Raw genomic sequence first — 16,815 nt, forward strand, 5'->3', positions numbered from 1 at the left:
CTGCAGAGAGGCCAAAAGCGCTGAGCAGCTCTACAGAAACGGGTTCAGCTGTAGAGGGAGAAATCAAAGCAATGCAGACTCTGAATAAATACATTTTATACAGAACAACATAATAAAATAGCGTGCATTTTATTTAAAACCAACCAAGCGCTGATAAAAATATATAGATCACTGCAGCTGGGATTCCACATCAAAACTGGGCATTAATTTATTCTTCACATCATATGCCAGGCCTGGCAGAGGACAACCACCTCCATCAGAGCCTCAAAGGAAGAATGAGGGCCCCAGTGGAGGGCTTGGCCAGCAGGCTCAGCCTGTTCTGCACAGTGTGGGGGGAAGGGGCTGTGGCGTGCATCTCTGGTGTGTCTGCTGGGTGTTCCTCCGTGGACACTGATCAGTAACTCACCGGTGGCCACGAGTGGAGAAAGAGGGATGGAGAGCCACCTGGAGCTGCTCAGACAAGGAGGTGAGTCCTCCCTCCCCTGTAGGTGTCTCTGAAATCCCCACAGGGGATCTGATGGCCATTGCAGGGTCCTACTTGTGGGCACAAGCCTACAAAGCAGTCATCTTTTGCTTTGGCTGAAGGGGAATCAAGACTGTAAGAGGGACCATTCTCTTCTTGAGACCAAGTAGCCACAGTGCGCTTTCCTACATACAGTACAGCAGCGGGCAAGCAGCGGGCTAAGGCCCCACTGGCTTGCATTAAGGCACTTGTAACAGACTCAATGTGCATCCTTGCCCCCAGCCCCACGTGGGGTTGCCCCCATCCTTCCCCTCAGGTCCCACATGCCCTGCCTTTTCCTCATGCTGGGCAATGAAGAGGACAGGAGTGTTCCTGGAGGGACTGTGGTTTGGCTGGAGTACAGGGCTCGAAGGAGACAAACAGGAAGGGAGCCAGGGACCGGGCAAAGGAGGAGCTACAGGCCAGGACGGCAAGCACCTCAGGAGGAAGGCAAGGCAGTGGCAGAGAGCTGGCTGAGTCCCAGGACCAACGGAGCGATACTCACTGAGAGCAGCTGCAGAAGCTGGAGAGGAGGCCCCCTGACCTGCCCTAGAGGCAGCAGGCTGAGTGCAGAGAAAGGGTTAAAATACCAACCCCAGACAGAGAACCTCCAGAGAAGACAGGGCCCCCAGGGAGCAGCAGGGGGAACAGTCTTCCTCTCTTAGCCAGGGGGTCTAGAGCAGAGGTAATGGTTCTGGAGGTTCAGAGATGGGGCAAGAAAGGGGCAGGAGGCTAGAAGGAGGGCTGCGCGACCCCGACGCAGTGCAGCTCTTTGGCAGGACGAAGGCGGCATGGTCCATGTCCTCCTCACTCCTCCTCCACGCTCCGGGGCGCCTTGGCCACTCTCCTCTGCCTCCAGCGCAGCTCCTCCACCTGTCGCTCCAGCCCTTGTACCTTGGCCTCCAGTTGGGCCCCTGAGGCCCGGGTGCCAGTGAGCCGGCTCAGCAAGGCATAGAGGGTCAGCAAGGCCAGGAGGAGCAAGGCCCGCATGGAGGGGTCAGGCACCGACCTCACCAGGGCCACAAAGCTGGCCAGGAAGAGGACAACCTTCAGGCCCCACAGGATCCGCCCCAACAAGGCCAAGACCAAGCCCAGGAGCAGGGACAGAAGCCAGTAGACGACCAGGGCCCCGGCTCCCCACAGCAGGAAGGTCTGGACCTGGCTGGGGCTGAGCTTCAGGCCTTGGGTGAGGTGATCTCCTGGAAGGAAGGAAAGTCACAGAGTCAGCCAACCTGGAGTGGTGAGGGGTCAGGGGGGCATGAACCAAAACCGGTGGAGGAGTTAAACCCCACTGCAAAGGGAAAATCCTTTCCCGTAGGGTCATGAGACACGAGCTTGAATTTCAGCTCTGGTTCCTGCGGGCTATGCGTAGATTATTTCTCTTGGTTAAGCCTGTTTCATCTAAAAAATGGGAGTAGATCTCTGGGCTGTGGGAAACAGTGAGATATTGGGCTTAGCACAAAGCTTTGCCTGACACGAAGCCAATGCCCGGTAGGGGGTGGTGGTCATTAGCCTGCTCTTGTACTTGACTCTGGGGAGACCCGGAAGATGCTGAGCAGCTGGGGAAAAGTCTGGACCCTGAAAAGATGAACTCCCAGAAAGAGGCAGTGACCAGCTAAGCTCCAGCAGGCCTAAGCAGTTCTCTGCTACTCACCGTCCAGCGCCAGGGCATTCAGCAGCTGCGCAGAGATGCCGGACAGAGCGAAGAAAGCCACAGAGATGGCGGAAGAGACGGCCCACATCACCTGAGACAAGGTCTGTGGAGAGAGCGGGGTGCAAGATGAGTCCAGCACCAGTGATGCCCTTCTGCTCAAGCCTCGCCATCACGGCCCAGGTGACGCCTGGCAGGGACGTCTGCCCCCTGCTTTTTAGCCAGGTTTGCTCAGCTGGGCCTGGCTGAGGGGTCCCTCCCGCAGCCGCCTTCCAGTGCACAGGGATGGCAAGCAGGCCATTTCTCCTTCCTGAACTGCATCCCAAGACATTGGGCCCTAATTTAACTGATATGGTGGAATACATTTGTGGTGGGAGTAGGTGAGCATGTGGGGTGGGGGATCATCAAATCCCTGTAAAACTGGGGTCCTTCTAGACCCCCAGGGAATCAAGGAGTTGTGTGACATAACATCTGTGAAGAGCTAGGATGTTTCAATGAAAAAGAGTCAATCATCTCTACTATCTTATAGATTTTATAAAAGATTGCTTCAGCCACTTAGTACGACCTATCAGAAGTATGTGACATCATGCCTGGGGTGCCAACAGGCAGATGAAACAGCCCTGCCCAACTCTACAGGTGAAGAAAACATCAGGTCTGGTATTTTGCCAGTTTGACTTCAGGTCAGATTTAGACCAGAGTCAGACAGTACAGTCACCCAGTGAGATGGGTTTATAAAGATGGCCCATTTCTTGGCCCTTTGGCAAGAAAGGGAAGGACCAAGGGAAAGACAGGGGTGGAGCTACAGGCCTCAGGGTAGGATGCAAACCATGGGAACATAAAAGGCAGGTACTGGCCTGGCTTCATTTTGTGGAATTTGGGGTTCTTTGCAACCAGAACTATGACACAGAGGATGTGGAGAAAAGACAGGTGGCCGTGAATGTTGTCTTCTTCTTGGTGTTTCCTGAATGAGTGCGGTCGCAGCAGGGAACACCTTTCTTACCTCGGAAACCAGGTGCACGGTCTCTGGCCCCACCCAGGCATCCAGTGCTCCGCGCACAGACCGGCCCATCTGGCTCAAGAGATCAACAGGGGCCTCCCTCTTCTGCTGGCCAGGTGGCGTGAAATCCCGATGGGGCTGCGATGATGCTGACTGGAGGAGGACGAGGGCCACTAGGACCATCAGGACAACTTTGAACAAATGCCTGCCCCGTGGCGAGCTGCTTCCGAAGCCTGCCATGGCTGGGTCTGCGAGGGGGGAAGCACAGGGTGAGCAGAGAGCCAGACTGGCCCAGCGGCCGCCTGTCCCAGTTCTGACCTGCCCCGACACTCCCCTGAGAAAGGCACAGGGCTTTCCGCTTAATCTGGGCACAACCATCTGACTCACAGGTTCCTCTTTCACATTCTTTACCACCTGCATATTAACTAACTGGCAAGTATTATTCAGTGCCTCAGGGTGGATGGGAAGATCTCATTAAGGCTTATTCCAGTTCTAAAAGTCTGAAGGCCTGTTTCCATGTCTTAGGTGCTATGGGCATAAAAACATTTTAAGACTATAAGGCTTTGTTCCCTAGGAGGTTATCTACTTAAGATAAAGCTGACAAAGCAAACAACTTAAAAATAGCACACAATAGGATTACCACTGTATAATAATGTAAAGAAAAGTGCTCAGTTATGTGCTCAAACAAGAAAAATCTGCACATATGCCACTGGCTTGGCAGGGCTGTGATGTGAAGCAGGATTATCCTCCTTGCCCCTATTGGAATGATGAGAGGAAACTGAGACTTAAGAGTTAAGCATTTACCCGAGGTCACCTGGCTAAACAGAAGGGCCAGTATTTGAACCCTAGCTTCTCCTTCCAAATCACACATTCACTGGGAGTGAAGGTAATCCAGTGGGTCCCAACTGTGGCTGCTCACTGGAATCACCTGGGGCTTCACAAGGCACTGATGCCTCTATCCTGAGCCCCGAGGTCCTGATGTCACTGGGTGTGGCTTAGGCTTAGACCTGCAGGAGCTCCCAAGCGATGCCACTGTGAAAAGCTGAGACCCACTGGCACAGAATGGCCTCACCTCCCAAGCCCCCAGTGCAGACAAAGGGTTAAAGCACAACCTTTAAGGCAAGATATTTATCAATAAAAGCCTAGCCATGTGTCACCTTTCATTTAATCCTCACAACAACCCATCAGGCAAGCATTGTTATCTCCATTTTGCTGATGAAGAAACCAAGGCAAGAAAAAAAAATAAAGAAATAAATTTGAAAGTGGGGAAGCCAGGATTAGAATCTAGGTGCATCTAATTTCAGATCCCTCGTCATACCATCCAGTAGTATCATTGCCCACATAAGACTCAGAGGTGATTTAGAGGTCATACAATAGATTATTCATGAGCAAAGTAAGCTTGACATCTACCAATCATCTCCATGAATTGCTGGTGACAATTAACCACTTTGTGCTCTATGCTCTGATCTGGTCTATAACATGATGCTATAGGCAAGCTAAGATCTAACAAATTTCAATTTATTGAAGCAGGTGAGGATCGACCAAGAAAACTGTCTGCAAGTACAACTTCTATTTGTCACCATGCTTGAGAAATGTCAAACAGCACCAGCAAATCCCCTGTTCTCTTCCAAGCTCAGAAATGAATCTGCAGCTCCAGAGAGCTGCCCTGATTCACACCCAATGATCAGAGGCTAAGCCACGATCCTGAGGTAGGGGCAGCCAGGTGTCTGAAGTGTTGCAGTTACCAGGTGTAGGGAAAATGGAAATTCCCACAGCCAGGACCTTCACCTGACATTAATCTATTTGCCCACTGCAAACATACAATGGTGTAAACTGGCCTACTGTGCAGGCACATGCTTGCACACATGTTGGCAATGAGCCATGATTGTCCGTGTTGCTATATAAAGACCTCTGGCCAACATTGCACGGAGGTGGACTGCAGACTTTCCAGATGTAGACATGATTCTAGCACTCCATCTACCAACATGAGAATAAAACTTGGTATAAGACCTTTACCCACAACGGTCCCTTGTTGTTATTTGGTCTCACTGAATCCACAGTGAACTTGTCTGGGGCTGAAACCCTCTGGCGCTACATTTGGTGCGGTGAGCAGGATTTGCTGTAGACTGAAAAAAAATGGAATAAGCTGCCTTCATGGGAAGGGTACTTCAGCGGGCTGCCCCTATGGACTGGGAAATACTGCAGGATACCCCTGTGGGGGAGGAGATATTTGGGTGTCCCCCAATGGGCATGTGGTCTGAGGTGGCTTTCCTACCCTACCCAGGCCTGGGGGAGGTGGAGGGGACACCTGAGGCAGTGGTGGAGGCCCTTCACAAGATTGGGAAATCCTTAGAGAAACTGAGTGCCCACATGGTGGCAGGAGCCATGGGTTGCCTATTTCTCATAGTATTAAACAATGCTGTAAATGAGAAGGAGGTGCTCCTGTGAGAAGCATGAGAAGAGGCAGCCAGAGAACATGAGACGCAAGGCACTGGAGGAGGCAAAAAATACACCAGTGACTGAGATGGTGGTACTCCGCAGAGCAGCAAGAGGGCTGCCATCAGCCCTGGAAGGGGTGGAGGATATGTTGCAAGAGGATGAGGAGGTGGGTGTTGTGCTGTAGGCACCAACCCCTCCTCTATTGAAATTCCATTCTGTTGCAGCCAAGAAAATAAAGACACAGCCACTGCCGTTTCCCCCAGGAGAGGTGCAGCACGCCCCCCCAACCCAGGTTGTGGAGCACTCCAAGTTCTACCCCTATACACAAATGGAGCCAGTAGATCTGGGCTCCCAGTTTCAGCAGAAACCCTTGGAGTCCACATCAGCCTGGCTCTTGTGCCTCTGGGATGTATGGGTGGATAGTATCCTCCTGTCTGGATCAGAGATGGGAAAGCTGGCTTCCCTGACAACGCATCCTGCCTTGCAGCAGTGACTACAGAATGCACACCAGACCCCAGGGAACCATTCACTTCTCGAATGGCTTATGGCCACCCTTTGCACTGAATGCCCCAATCAGGGTGACTTACCATTTTCCCCAGCTGGATGGCAGATGTATGCCGAGCTCTAACAGGTGTTACAGGAGTTGGGCATGAAAAATGCTATTTATAACCTAGGAAATTATGGCCCTGATGAGGAGCTGTTAACTGCTGCGATGAGGGATACAGTGCTGTATCTTAGAATGTAGACATTCTTGCCCCTCACTTAGGGCAGCCAGTAAATGCAGTTACCCATGCTGTGGGGGATTCTGAAGCAATGCAGGCATGGAAAAGAGGGCAGTTTGCTACTGAGAAGAAGGGCTTAAAGGGCCCCATGAAGGTCATAAGGACTCAGATGTAGGTTGATTTGATAAAGGCAGGAGCAAACAAAGAGAAATTGGATGGCAAGTCAAATAAAATCTTACTGGAGCTGTGGCAACACCTGAAGCCAGTGCAGTAGGACCAAGAAATGGAAGCCAGAGACAAAGCCATGCGTCTGGCCTGCGCACCTACAAGACTTCCTGCTTGAGAGGGGAACCAGCCTTGCCTAGACCTTCACAGGAAGCTGACTGGGTGATACCGTTTGACTGAGGGGAGGGTCCAGGTGGAGACCAGAGGCCACATGCTGAAATACCTATTCATTGGTCCCCAGTGAATGTATGTGTCCTGGCTCTGGTAGACACAGGAGCTAAATGCTCACTGATTTATGGCAACCCTCAGGGGTTTCCCAGGACCCCCGCTGTTACAGATGGATAGGGGGTAAGGCTGTCAGAGTCAAATAAGCCCGAATCCCATTGCATCAATCCCCAAGGAAGTATACTGTGTATATCTCTCCCATCCCCGAATATATTTTGGGGGTAGGTATCCTGTAGGGCCTGTGGTTGCAGACCACTGCAGGCGAGAGCAGACTCAGGATCTGTGTGGTGCAGGCAGTGCTAAGGGGACATGCTAGGCACCTGCGCACATCTTGGCCTGTGCCTCGGCGGGTGACTAATACTAAGCAATACAAATTGCCTGGGGTGGTGGTGCATAAAGAAATTGGTGAAACCCTCCAGAAACTGGAGAGGGTGGGTATTATAAAGCCCACCCATAGCCCTTTTAATTCCCTAGTGCAGCCAGTAAAAAAGTTGGATGGCTCCTGGCATATGACCATGGATTATAGAGAAGTGAATAGTCATACCCCTCTGCATGCTGCCATCCCCTCTATTGCAGCCCTCGTGGACACCCTCACTCATGAACTAGGGATGTATCATTATGTTATGGATCTTGCTAATGCCTTCTTTTCCATTGACATAGAACAGGAAAGTCAGGAAAAATTTGTCTTCATGTGGGGAGGATGGCAATGGACTTTCACTGTCCTTCCACAGGAATACCTCCACAGCCCCACCATCTGTCATGGGCTTGTAGCCCAGGACTTGGCAGCATGGGAGAAACTGCCAATGGTGTGGCTGTAACATTATATTCATGATGTCATGCTTACTTCTGATTCTCTTACAGACCTAGAAGGAGCAGACCCAGACTACTGCAACATCTACAGAAGAAAGGATGGGCCGCAAACAGCACCAAAGTTCAGAGACCTGGTTTGTCAGTCCAATACTTGGGGGTTGTCTGGTTGGGTAAGACCAAAGCTATCCCACAAGCAGTCAAAGATAAAGTCCAGGTCTTTCTTAACCCTGAAACGGTGGCACTACTGCAGGAGTTTGGGGTCTTTTAGGCTACTGGAGAATGTTTATTCAACACTTGGCACAAATTCTGAAGCCCTTATACTATTTGGTATGAAAGGGTGTCAGGTGGGACTGGGATGAAACACGTGCATCTGCTTTTGCTGCTGCAAAATGGGCAGTCAAGGCTGTGCAGGCCTTGAGTGTGACAGACCCATCAAGGCCCTGTGAGCTGGATGTCCATGTGACTGAAGACAGTTATACCTAGGGTCTCTTGAAATGGCTTGAATGAACTTGCCAACCTATTGGATTCTGGTCACAACTCTGGAAAGGAGCAGAGGTGTGGTACACCTTAACAGATAAACAATAGAAGACAATGTGGGCTGTAGCCCATCGGTAGGGCCTGCCTTCAACCTTTGAAGAAGTCAGTAGAGCCCAGCAAAAGTCCATTATGTGCCCTAAAAGGGACTTACACCAAGTCCCACAGCAACCTGGGACAATAGCTCAGGGGCCAATACCCCTTGTCAGGTGGCAGAGAGACAGTATTGGGCCTCTTCTCATATCAAAGGGGTATCGATATGTCATGACTTGTGTGGACACAGCTACTGGACTTCTGGTTGCTTTTCCTCCATGTTGCACAGACCTAAATGACCAAAAGAGGCCTAGGGCATATCTTCGTAGCCTATGGCTAACTGCAGGTAATTGAGAGTGATCAAGGTACCCATTTTACTGGACATGCACTACAAGAATGGGTGCAACAATTAGGGATAAAGTGGAAGTTTCATGTACCATATATCCCACCAGGGCAGACATGATAGAGAGGTACAATGGTTTGTTGAAATCCAGCCTAAAATCAGATACTAATAGTCTACAGGGACAGTCAGTCCACTTATGGACAGTGCTATGGTGTTTAAATGAGAAGCCCCAGAAGGGGGCATTGAGCCCTGCAGACATGCTAACACACATTGCTGCCTTCCCTATACAACCACAAGGACAAACCAAGAAGGAATCATTAAAGCTGAGGTTGGCTCCAGAATAATATCTTGCTGCCAGCAACAATCACAATAAGCCCCAGAGACTCTGTTCAGTGGATGTGGTCTTGGACATTTCAACACATGGACCAGTGATGGCTGGCTTCCTGACACCTTGGGGATAAAGCCTGGAAGCTGGCCTCTTGTGTATTCGTGGAGTAACAGCAGAGTGGACCCCACAGATCATGACAGTGTACCCTAAACAGCCAGAAGGTAAGAGCATCTTACTGGGGAGTTTTATCTTCATGGCCAGTGCGTGCACCTCCAGGAGCACTACACACAGATCCCTTGGTAACCCCTACAGGGAGAGGGCTAAAGGTATGGTGTACTAAACCTGGATGGGATCCCCCCTTCCTGCCACAGTTCCATCACAGGACAACTCTCTTGCATCCATCCTACCTGATGGACAAGATTTGCCTAGTGTCATTGTTAGTGTCATTAAAACGTGTGTCTTATTGCTCTTAAGGTTAATCTCCTCTAATGTCTTTGTATATTGGGCACACACCATAGCAAAACTGCTGCTTGCTGGGCATGCTTGGAGTTCCCTACCCGATCTGCTACTGGTATCCCACGGAAAGTGTGAGTCATGAACTCATCTGAGTGAAACTGGTTTGAACACAGCTGGAATGACCATTTGGGGGCAATCAATCTCCTCAGGCTTGAGGATGCCTCTATTGCTTTGTGGCATCTGGTTAAAATGTTCCAGCCTTCTCACATAGGGACCACTACAGAAGACTGAGGGTGCGTAGACTGTGAGGCGAGAATCCTGGAGGGGTGGAGTCAGGGAAAATGGAAGTTCCCATGGACAGTATGCTCACCTGACCTTAATCTACTTGCTCACTGCACATGTGCAATGATGTAATATTGGCCCACTGTGCAGGCACATTGCTTGCACATGTGTTAGCAACGAGCCATTATTGTCTGCGCTGGTCTGTAAAGACCTCTGCCCAGTGCTCTCTGCAGCAGAGGTGGATTGCAGACTTGCCAGATGTGGATGTGTTTCTAGTGCTCGACTTGCCGCCGTGAGAATAAAGCCTGGTATAAGACCTTTTAGCCCTAACGTTCCATTGTCGTTATTCAGTCTCACCGAATCCAGAGTGAACTTGCCCAGAGCTGAAACCCTCCAGTGCTACACCAGGTCACTCAGGAGCTGGCCAGAAACAGAAGCCAACAAGATGGAAGAGAGATGCTCCCATTCTTTCTCAGGGGGAAAGAGGAGGGTCCATCCAAGAAAGGATCAGAAAAATAGCACATTTAGGACACTCTCTGGCCCAGAAACAGCTGCTTTAAGTCCCTCTTCAGGCCTATGGAATCAGGCAGGGCTGCAAAATACACACTTCATGTGGAACAGCCTCCAGCTGGGAAGCCTTCTACTCTCCTACTCTTTTTTGGCACAAATCAAGAAGCAGATGGTTCCTGCCTGCCAGTGTTCAGAGATGAGGAAAGCACAGGTTAGTTCCTGAGCTATCTGGGTCATAACCACAATGGGGACTGAAAAGAGCAGGGTTGCTATCTTGGGTTGATCCTATATCCAACGATTTCCATCAGGAAGGATCAGATGTCTGTTCTAGAAGGTCACAGTGACAGGAGCTGCTCCCCCCACGGCAGCCTCTGCATTATGTGCTGCCCTTTGCTTTCAAGTGGCCATCTGCCTCAGTCAGGGGGAGCTGAGAGACCTTGGAATAAACCCTCAATGGTGAGGTCAGCACTGCCCTGCCAGCTGACCCCTAATGTGCACTGGACACCTAACAGGATTCTGGAGCATGCCCTTTGCAGATAAGAGCACAGATTACTGGCTGGTGCATTTCTTCACTGTTCTTTAACAAGACTTCTTCTCATTTCTTCCAGATTAATCCCAGGCAGTAAGAATTGGACCACTGCCATTATGCCTCCTCACTTCAGTCCAATTAAATACTTTTAATAAAGAGAAGTCACGGTAGCTGTAGCACCAGATTTCAGCTCCTGGCAAGTTTACTCTGGATTCGGCAAAGCTGAAAAATGACAGGAGAGCATTGGGAAAGTGTTCATACCCAGCTTTATTCTTGTGATTGCTGATCAATAGCTTAGATTACATCCCCTGAATCTGCATGCAAGTCTATAATCTACAATCCGCAAAGAGCACTGGGAGGAGGTCTTCATACAGCAACACAGACAAAAAATGGCTCATTGCCAACATGTGGGTAAGCACGCGCCCCCAAGGTAGGCCAGTTATTACGTAAGCAGGTGATAGCATTGCACTCATGCAGTGGGCAAATCGATCAGGGTCAGGTGAGCATCCTGATTATGGGAATTTCCATTTTCCCTACAGTAGTCAAGAGCCAAAGCAGTATAGAGCTCTGAGAGGAAGTATGTCTTAAACATCTTCACCTCCTGCAATGCCCAGCCTCAGATAAATAGGAGGCACTCAACACAAAGTGTGTGTGTGTGTACATTTTTCATTTACGAAGTGCTTGGTATTTCACTATCTCATTTAACTCTTACAACAGTCTTATAAGGTATTGCTGCTCTCCACATTTTGCTCATACAACTACTCAACTTACTCATAAAACATAACGTCCATAAAACTGGATTAGAGAGGCCAAGTGACTTGTTCAAGTTCACCCAGCCAAACTGGGACTGACTTCAGAACCCAGGACTTAAATCTTGCCCTTTTGCCAGTCTACACTCCCGAGCTGTCAACTACAGAAGACAAGCTCCCTAGCCTCATGGCACTTAAAGTTCTGCCAAATATCAACAAGCTCAAAGTGAGAGGGCATCCAGACTCCCCCAAGGGGACCACATACCAGGAGGTGACCTACCGCTGGGCTTACAGGTCATGGTTTCATACAAGGACAGCAAAATACGGGGACTAGACCTGCCACTTGTGTTCAGGTAGATGCAATACGCCTCAGGCAGGGCTGGGAGAACCCGGCAGAGCTGGGGAAACTGCTTTTCTAAACTGTGGTAGTGAGAAGGCACTGTTTAGCTACGGTTTGCTCAGAGGGCAGGGTGGAGCAGTCCACCCCCACCTTCCACCCAAGCCTCTTTCCTCCAGTTAGTTTCCTTTTACACTATGAATCACTACATAGCAGGAGGGGCAGCCGACCTAGTGCCCTCTGCTGGCCCTTATTTTCCCATCATTGTTTGGGTCAGCTCCAACAGAGCCGCGCGGTTCGCAACTCTAGCCACCCATCGCGCGGTTCGCAACTCTAGCCACCCATCAGAACCGCCTGGGGAGTCTGATCAAGCAAGGGCATCTGTCCTACCCAGGACCGACTTCTTTACTTTTCAAGAATTTTGTTTTTAGATCTCTTCAGCATAAAGATAGCCTGCCACAAACGAGCAGCAACGCCAGGAAAAGTCTACTCTAAGCAAAGCCCTCAAAGTGTAGCAGAGTACAATAGACTCAATTCTGTCACAAACTAGAAGCCACTACTTTATGTCTATTACTTAACTTGTCCCGTATCAGTCTCCCAGTAAAATGTAAATGCGGGCTGAGAGGGGTTAAGAGTTATTGCAAGGAGTTAACATGTTTTTTCAAGAACCTTGTAAACGTAACCACCTATAGAAATGTTGCAGTTACATAAACTGCCAATACACCATTCATTACACTGTAACATAATTTAGCGGTTTATTTGCCTACCTCCCCCATTTGACTGTGAGCGCCTTCTGGTCAGACTTGACAACTAACTTTTCTTGGAATGCCCAGCGCCTAGCACAGAACGATGACTAATAAGTGCTTATTAAACGAATACTAGAAGCGTGCCAGGAAGCCGTGAGGGTAGCAATGGAGAGCCATGGAGAGGCAGGGAGAGGGGGCTTATTTTAAAGCTGATCCAAATATGCAGCGGCCACCCGAGAAGCACAGCTGCGTTGAAAGGAAGCGCCTAGGCGGCACGAAGCTGCCGCCGAGAATGAAGTCAGCGTCCGGGCAGGTGGGGGCTGCCCCCGCTAAACCCCTGACAGCTGCTGCCCAGCAACTGTTTGGGGGCAGGGCGACGGGCAAAGGGGCAGCTTACCCAGCCACGCCGCGCCCTCCCCAGGGCCCAGCCTCCCCGAGACCGGGTGTCAGTGGCATGTGCTATTTCGAACAGCGCTTCCCCTTGCCAAGCCCTGCTGGGTGGCGTCGCTGGCAAGGGATGCGGCGCGGCCCATGGGTTAGGGGTTATCCAAACAGGCTCCAAGCGAGGCCGCGGGAGGCTGAGCTGTGTGGTGGGGGTCGGGGACGAGGGGCTCAGCGCTAGCGTCTTGGCCAGACTGGCAGCTGCCCCTCCTCAGCTGGACCTCGCTGCAGCTCTCCAAACCCTCCTCTCCCCGGAAACGCAAGCCTCTGCTGTTACCTAGTAACGACGCCCCCTGTTGCATAGCAACGAAGATGCGGGTCCCCCGTTTGTTTTCTCCACCGCACGACGTCGGACCCCTCCCCACTCTTGCTCGCCGAGCCTGTCGGCTCCGCTCTGGCCCCGCCTGCAATGGCTGCCACCTCCCCTTCTCGCTTGCTGCTCCCGGGCGTCGGTCTCCGCTCACACTCACCGGGCTCCAGATACCGCTGCCCTTCACGTGCAACTTCGCTAAAACGCGCCTCCAAACCCGCGCCTCAACTCCGGGGCGTTGGTTTATTGTCTGCGCACGCGCAAGGCGGGTGGCGCGGGGCGGAGGGACCAGCCGGCCTCCAGGCCCGAGCCCGGAGCCGTGAGCGCATGCGCCCTACCCCTCGCTCCTGTTTATTCCCAAGCAATCCCGCCGCGAGAGATTGGGGTCGGAAGTTCGAGCTGGGAACGGAAGTCTGTCAGGAAAGGGGAAAGAAGTGACACTGTACCTGGGCTGTAGAGTGGATACACTGAATCTTTGAATAAGGGGTCAAAGCCTATCCGCTTCTTCAAGCCTTCGCGTTTTGGGCGGTGTAGTTCTCGAGCTACGGAGTGCCTCGTGGGCACGGTGGGAAATGTAGTTCTTCTACCCAAGACGCGCCCTGGAGCACTTGGTCTTCTGAGAAATTTCCGCGCTAAAAAGGCACAAAGGGAAGAGGTGTTACAGGAGCACTTAGAGGCACACAGCGCCGGAAAACGCATCCGCTCCCTCTGAGAGCAGTTCCATGCCGGAACTCTGTAGATGGCTTCCAAATGTTCACTCAATTTCAGGGAAGGAAAGGAGCCAACTAACTTCCTGACCCCGTTTCTACAAAAAAGGCTGCATTCTGAGGGGAACGGGTCAGGGGTTTGGAATGAGGTGAGCCCTTGCCTGCTTTGTGGTTCTAGACATGTCACTTCAGCCCCCTGCGCCTCAGTTGTTTCAACTTTACTACAAATTGCTATGAGGTCCTAAAAATACCGCTTCACTCCACGGTAGGTGTGGAGATTCACTGCAACAGCTTGAGTTAATTAAAAAAACAAAAAAAAAGACTTAATCCAAGTTGCTGTCCGAGTGCTTTTTTCACACTGGCTGCCATAGGAAAGCTCTACTTTGATGTTAAAACAGTTCCTGAAACTCAACACTCTCTAAAACGGAACTCTTTTACACTCCTCCCTGAATCAGGCTTCTCATTCTGCCTTCTTCCCAGACTACACTTTGGAGTAGCAACCGTGTCACCTCATCCAGTTGTTTCTTTCCTTCAGATGTTTCTCAAACGCATTCATCGTCCTCTTGAGCCTCATCACTTCCTTCCTCAGCTAAAGGTCTCTTTCAGAATAGGCTCTGGGAACATCCTGGCCATCACTTTCCAGGCTTTTTAACAGCTGCAGCTTTACATTTGCTTGTGAGGTCGTTTCTGATTTGTAGCACTACCAATCTCAAGTGACAGACTTTCCTATGCAAGAAACGTAACATTTTTTTTCCTATGACAAGTTAATTTCATTTCAACTCTCTCTACCATCTGAGTGGTGGAAGCAGTCTCCTGCAGTTCAGGGTTCTCCCCACCCTTGATTTACGGGTTGTAAATACATTTTGGAAAATTAACATAGGGCCAAAGGAGGGGTGTGAGGAGTGGAGGGGAGAATTCCTCTAATCCTCAGTATCAGTTGTTTGAGCTACATCACCTGCCTAATCCTCTGTCATTTGTCCACACAGTTTGCCACCAAATCTACCTAGGAAATGGAGCTGCTTCTGGGTTATTGGCTAATGTGTCCCCTTGCGTCCTAAGCAGCAGCAGCCTTGGCCTGTGAGAGCAAGGTGTAGAGAGTTCCTTTCTCAGGGACCCACCGACCATCCCTTTCTCCCTCTCTCTCCCTTCTCAGCTAGGGAATCTATCTCCTCTGTGGGGAGGTTGAGATTGGGAGAGGTGGGAAGGAATCTGAGATCAAGTTCTTGCCTATATTTACTCTGAAATCAATTATTACCCTGAATCCTTTCTATCCCTTAGAGTCTAGCTTTTGAAACTCAAATTCTTGAAAGGCCTCCCTTTTTCTTCCATTCTTTTGTCACAGCCATAAGCTCTCCATGCGGGACTTGGTGACAAGTTTCTCTCTAGTTTTGCTCACACAGTGGTAACCCCAATGCCCTAGTAGTACAGTGCCTGACTGGCACGCAGTGGGTACTCAGTAAAGATTTGGCCAACAGATAAATGACTGGGTCTCTCTCCCTCAAGTCTGCCCCTCTGCAACACAATCAGTACGTGTCGCCCAATCAAGTCTAACCACCTCCGGTTCAAGGCCCCACCTAAACAGATCCATTGTATTTCCTACCACATACAAATACTTAAGATGCATGGCCTGTCAGGCAGCTTGGCATTTAACCAACAATAGTTGTGAAGTTCTTGCCATGTGTCAGGCACTGCTAGTCTCAGAAACAACAGTGATCAGAACAACTATGGTAGCTGTCATCAGGGAGTTTATAGTCTAGCAGAGAACCCAGACATCAGACAGATACTTGGTAAACTGAATGATTTGAGTCATCCCAAGTGGCTCAGGAGAATCACAGGGTGTGGTGGGGATTAAACATCAGTGAGAGGTCAAGAAAAAGGCTCCAGAGGAAGCACCATTTGAGGTGAGTTTGAAGTTTAGTTTGGAGAGAATGGGAGAGGAAGGGAAGGGAGGGAGTTGAGGGAAGTGTTCCAGGGAAAAGTACTGGTACGAGCCAGTGGGGGTAAGTTTGAGGACTTGAAAAGCCAGGGTGGTGGTGGTGGGAAGATGCGGTGAAACTGTGGAGGTCTGCATGGGCTAGATGATGAGGGACTTGGTGACAAGTTTCCTCTGCCAGAACCGCTGTCCTCATTCATGTCTCAGCAAAAATGTCACCTCCTCAGAGATGCCCTCCCTGAATTCCCTGCCTGAAGAAGCCTGTTTCTCCAATCCACACCACCTCCTACCCACCTTACTCTGATTTTATTCTTAGCACTCACCACTTTCTGGAATTTTCTTCCTATGTTGATTGTCTATGTACTCCTCCTCTCCACCTCCAATAGAATGTAAGCTCCAAGAGAGCAGAAACCTTGTCTTTCCTTGTTCACCATTTGTATCTCCAGTTATCAGAATGGAGCCTGACACCTAGTAGTCATCCAATCAATATTTGTTGAATGAATGAAAAGACGAGAGTAGTGGGCATAGATTTTCACTGAAAGTAGATCACTGGCTGTTCTGTGGAAAGTGGATTCGAGGGAGGTCAGGTTGGAAGCAAGATCAATTAGAATGTTATTTTATTGGTGCAGGGGAGAGATAATAGTAGTTTGGACAACCTTGCTTGGCTTTAGGGATAATGATGACAAGCATGAATATTTATCTTGTACTTACTATGTGCCAGGCTTAGTTCAAAGCACTTTTTAAATATTAACTTCTCAAAACTACCCTATGAGTTTGTTCAACCCTTGTTTTCGTCACTCCTGGTTTTACAGATGAGGGAATTCAGGCAGAGACATTCATCCAGTTTACTAACTGGAGCTGGGATGAGAACACACACAATCTGATTTCAGAGTCCGTGCTCTTGGCCACTGTGCCATATCATACCTGCAAGTTTTAATGCTTCTCTGCAAGTCTTTGCTTATGCCATTCTTCCTCTTACCTTGAATCCTTTCTATCCCTTAGGATC

At 50.1% G+C, this 16,815-nt stretch overlaps 1 protein-coding gene across 3 annotated transcripts; it reads right to left on the reverse strand.

The window, feature by feature from the left end:
- Nucleotides 1–113: 113 nt before the first annotated feature.
- TMEM109 (transmembrane protein 109) lies at nt 114–14,073 on the reverse strand. 3 transcript variants are annotated; one of them, XM_073228338.1, is made up of 4 exons: nt 13,616–14,073; nt 3,154–3,398; nt 2,157–2,259; nt 114–1,701 (listed from the first exon to the last, which is right to left on the reverse strand). In XM_073228338.1, exons 1-4 carry the CDS (start codon nt 13,866–13,868, stop codon nt 1,310–1,312), a joined length of 993 nt encoding a protein of 330 aa, XP_073084439.1. In that variant the 5' UTR covers nt 13,869–14,073; the 3' UTR covers nt 114–1,309. The 3 variants fall into 3 exon arrangements, with proteins under 3 accessions (XP_073084439.1, XP_017533908.1, XP_017533907.1); XM_017678419.3 differs by lacking the exon at nt 13,616–14,073 and adding an exon at nt 13,330–13,502; XM_017678418.3 differs by lacking the exon at nt 13,616–14,073 and adding an exon at nt 13,137–13,323.
- Between the last annotated feature and the right edge of the window lie 2,742 nt (nt 14,074–16,815).

Source organism: Manis javanica, unplaced genomic scaffold (genome assembly GCF_040802235.1).
Source record: "Manis javanica isolate MJ-LG unplaced genomic scaffold, MJ_LKY HiC_scaffold_25, whole genome shotgun sequence".
Taxonomy (NCBI): Eukaryota; Metazoa; Chordata; class Mammalia; order Pholidota; family Manidae; genus Manis; species Manis javanica.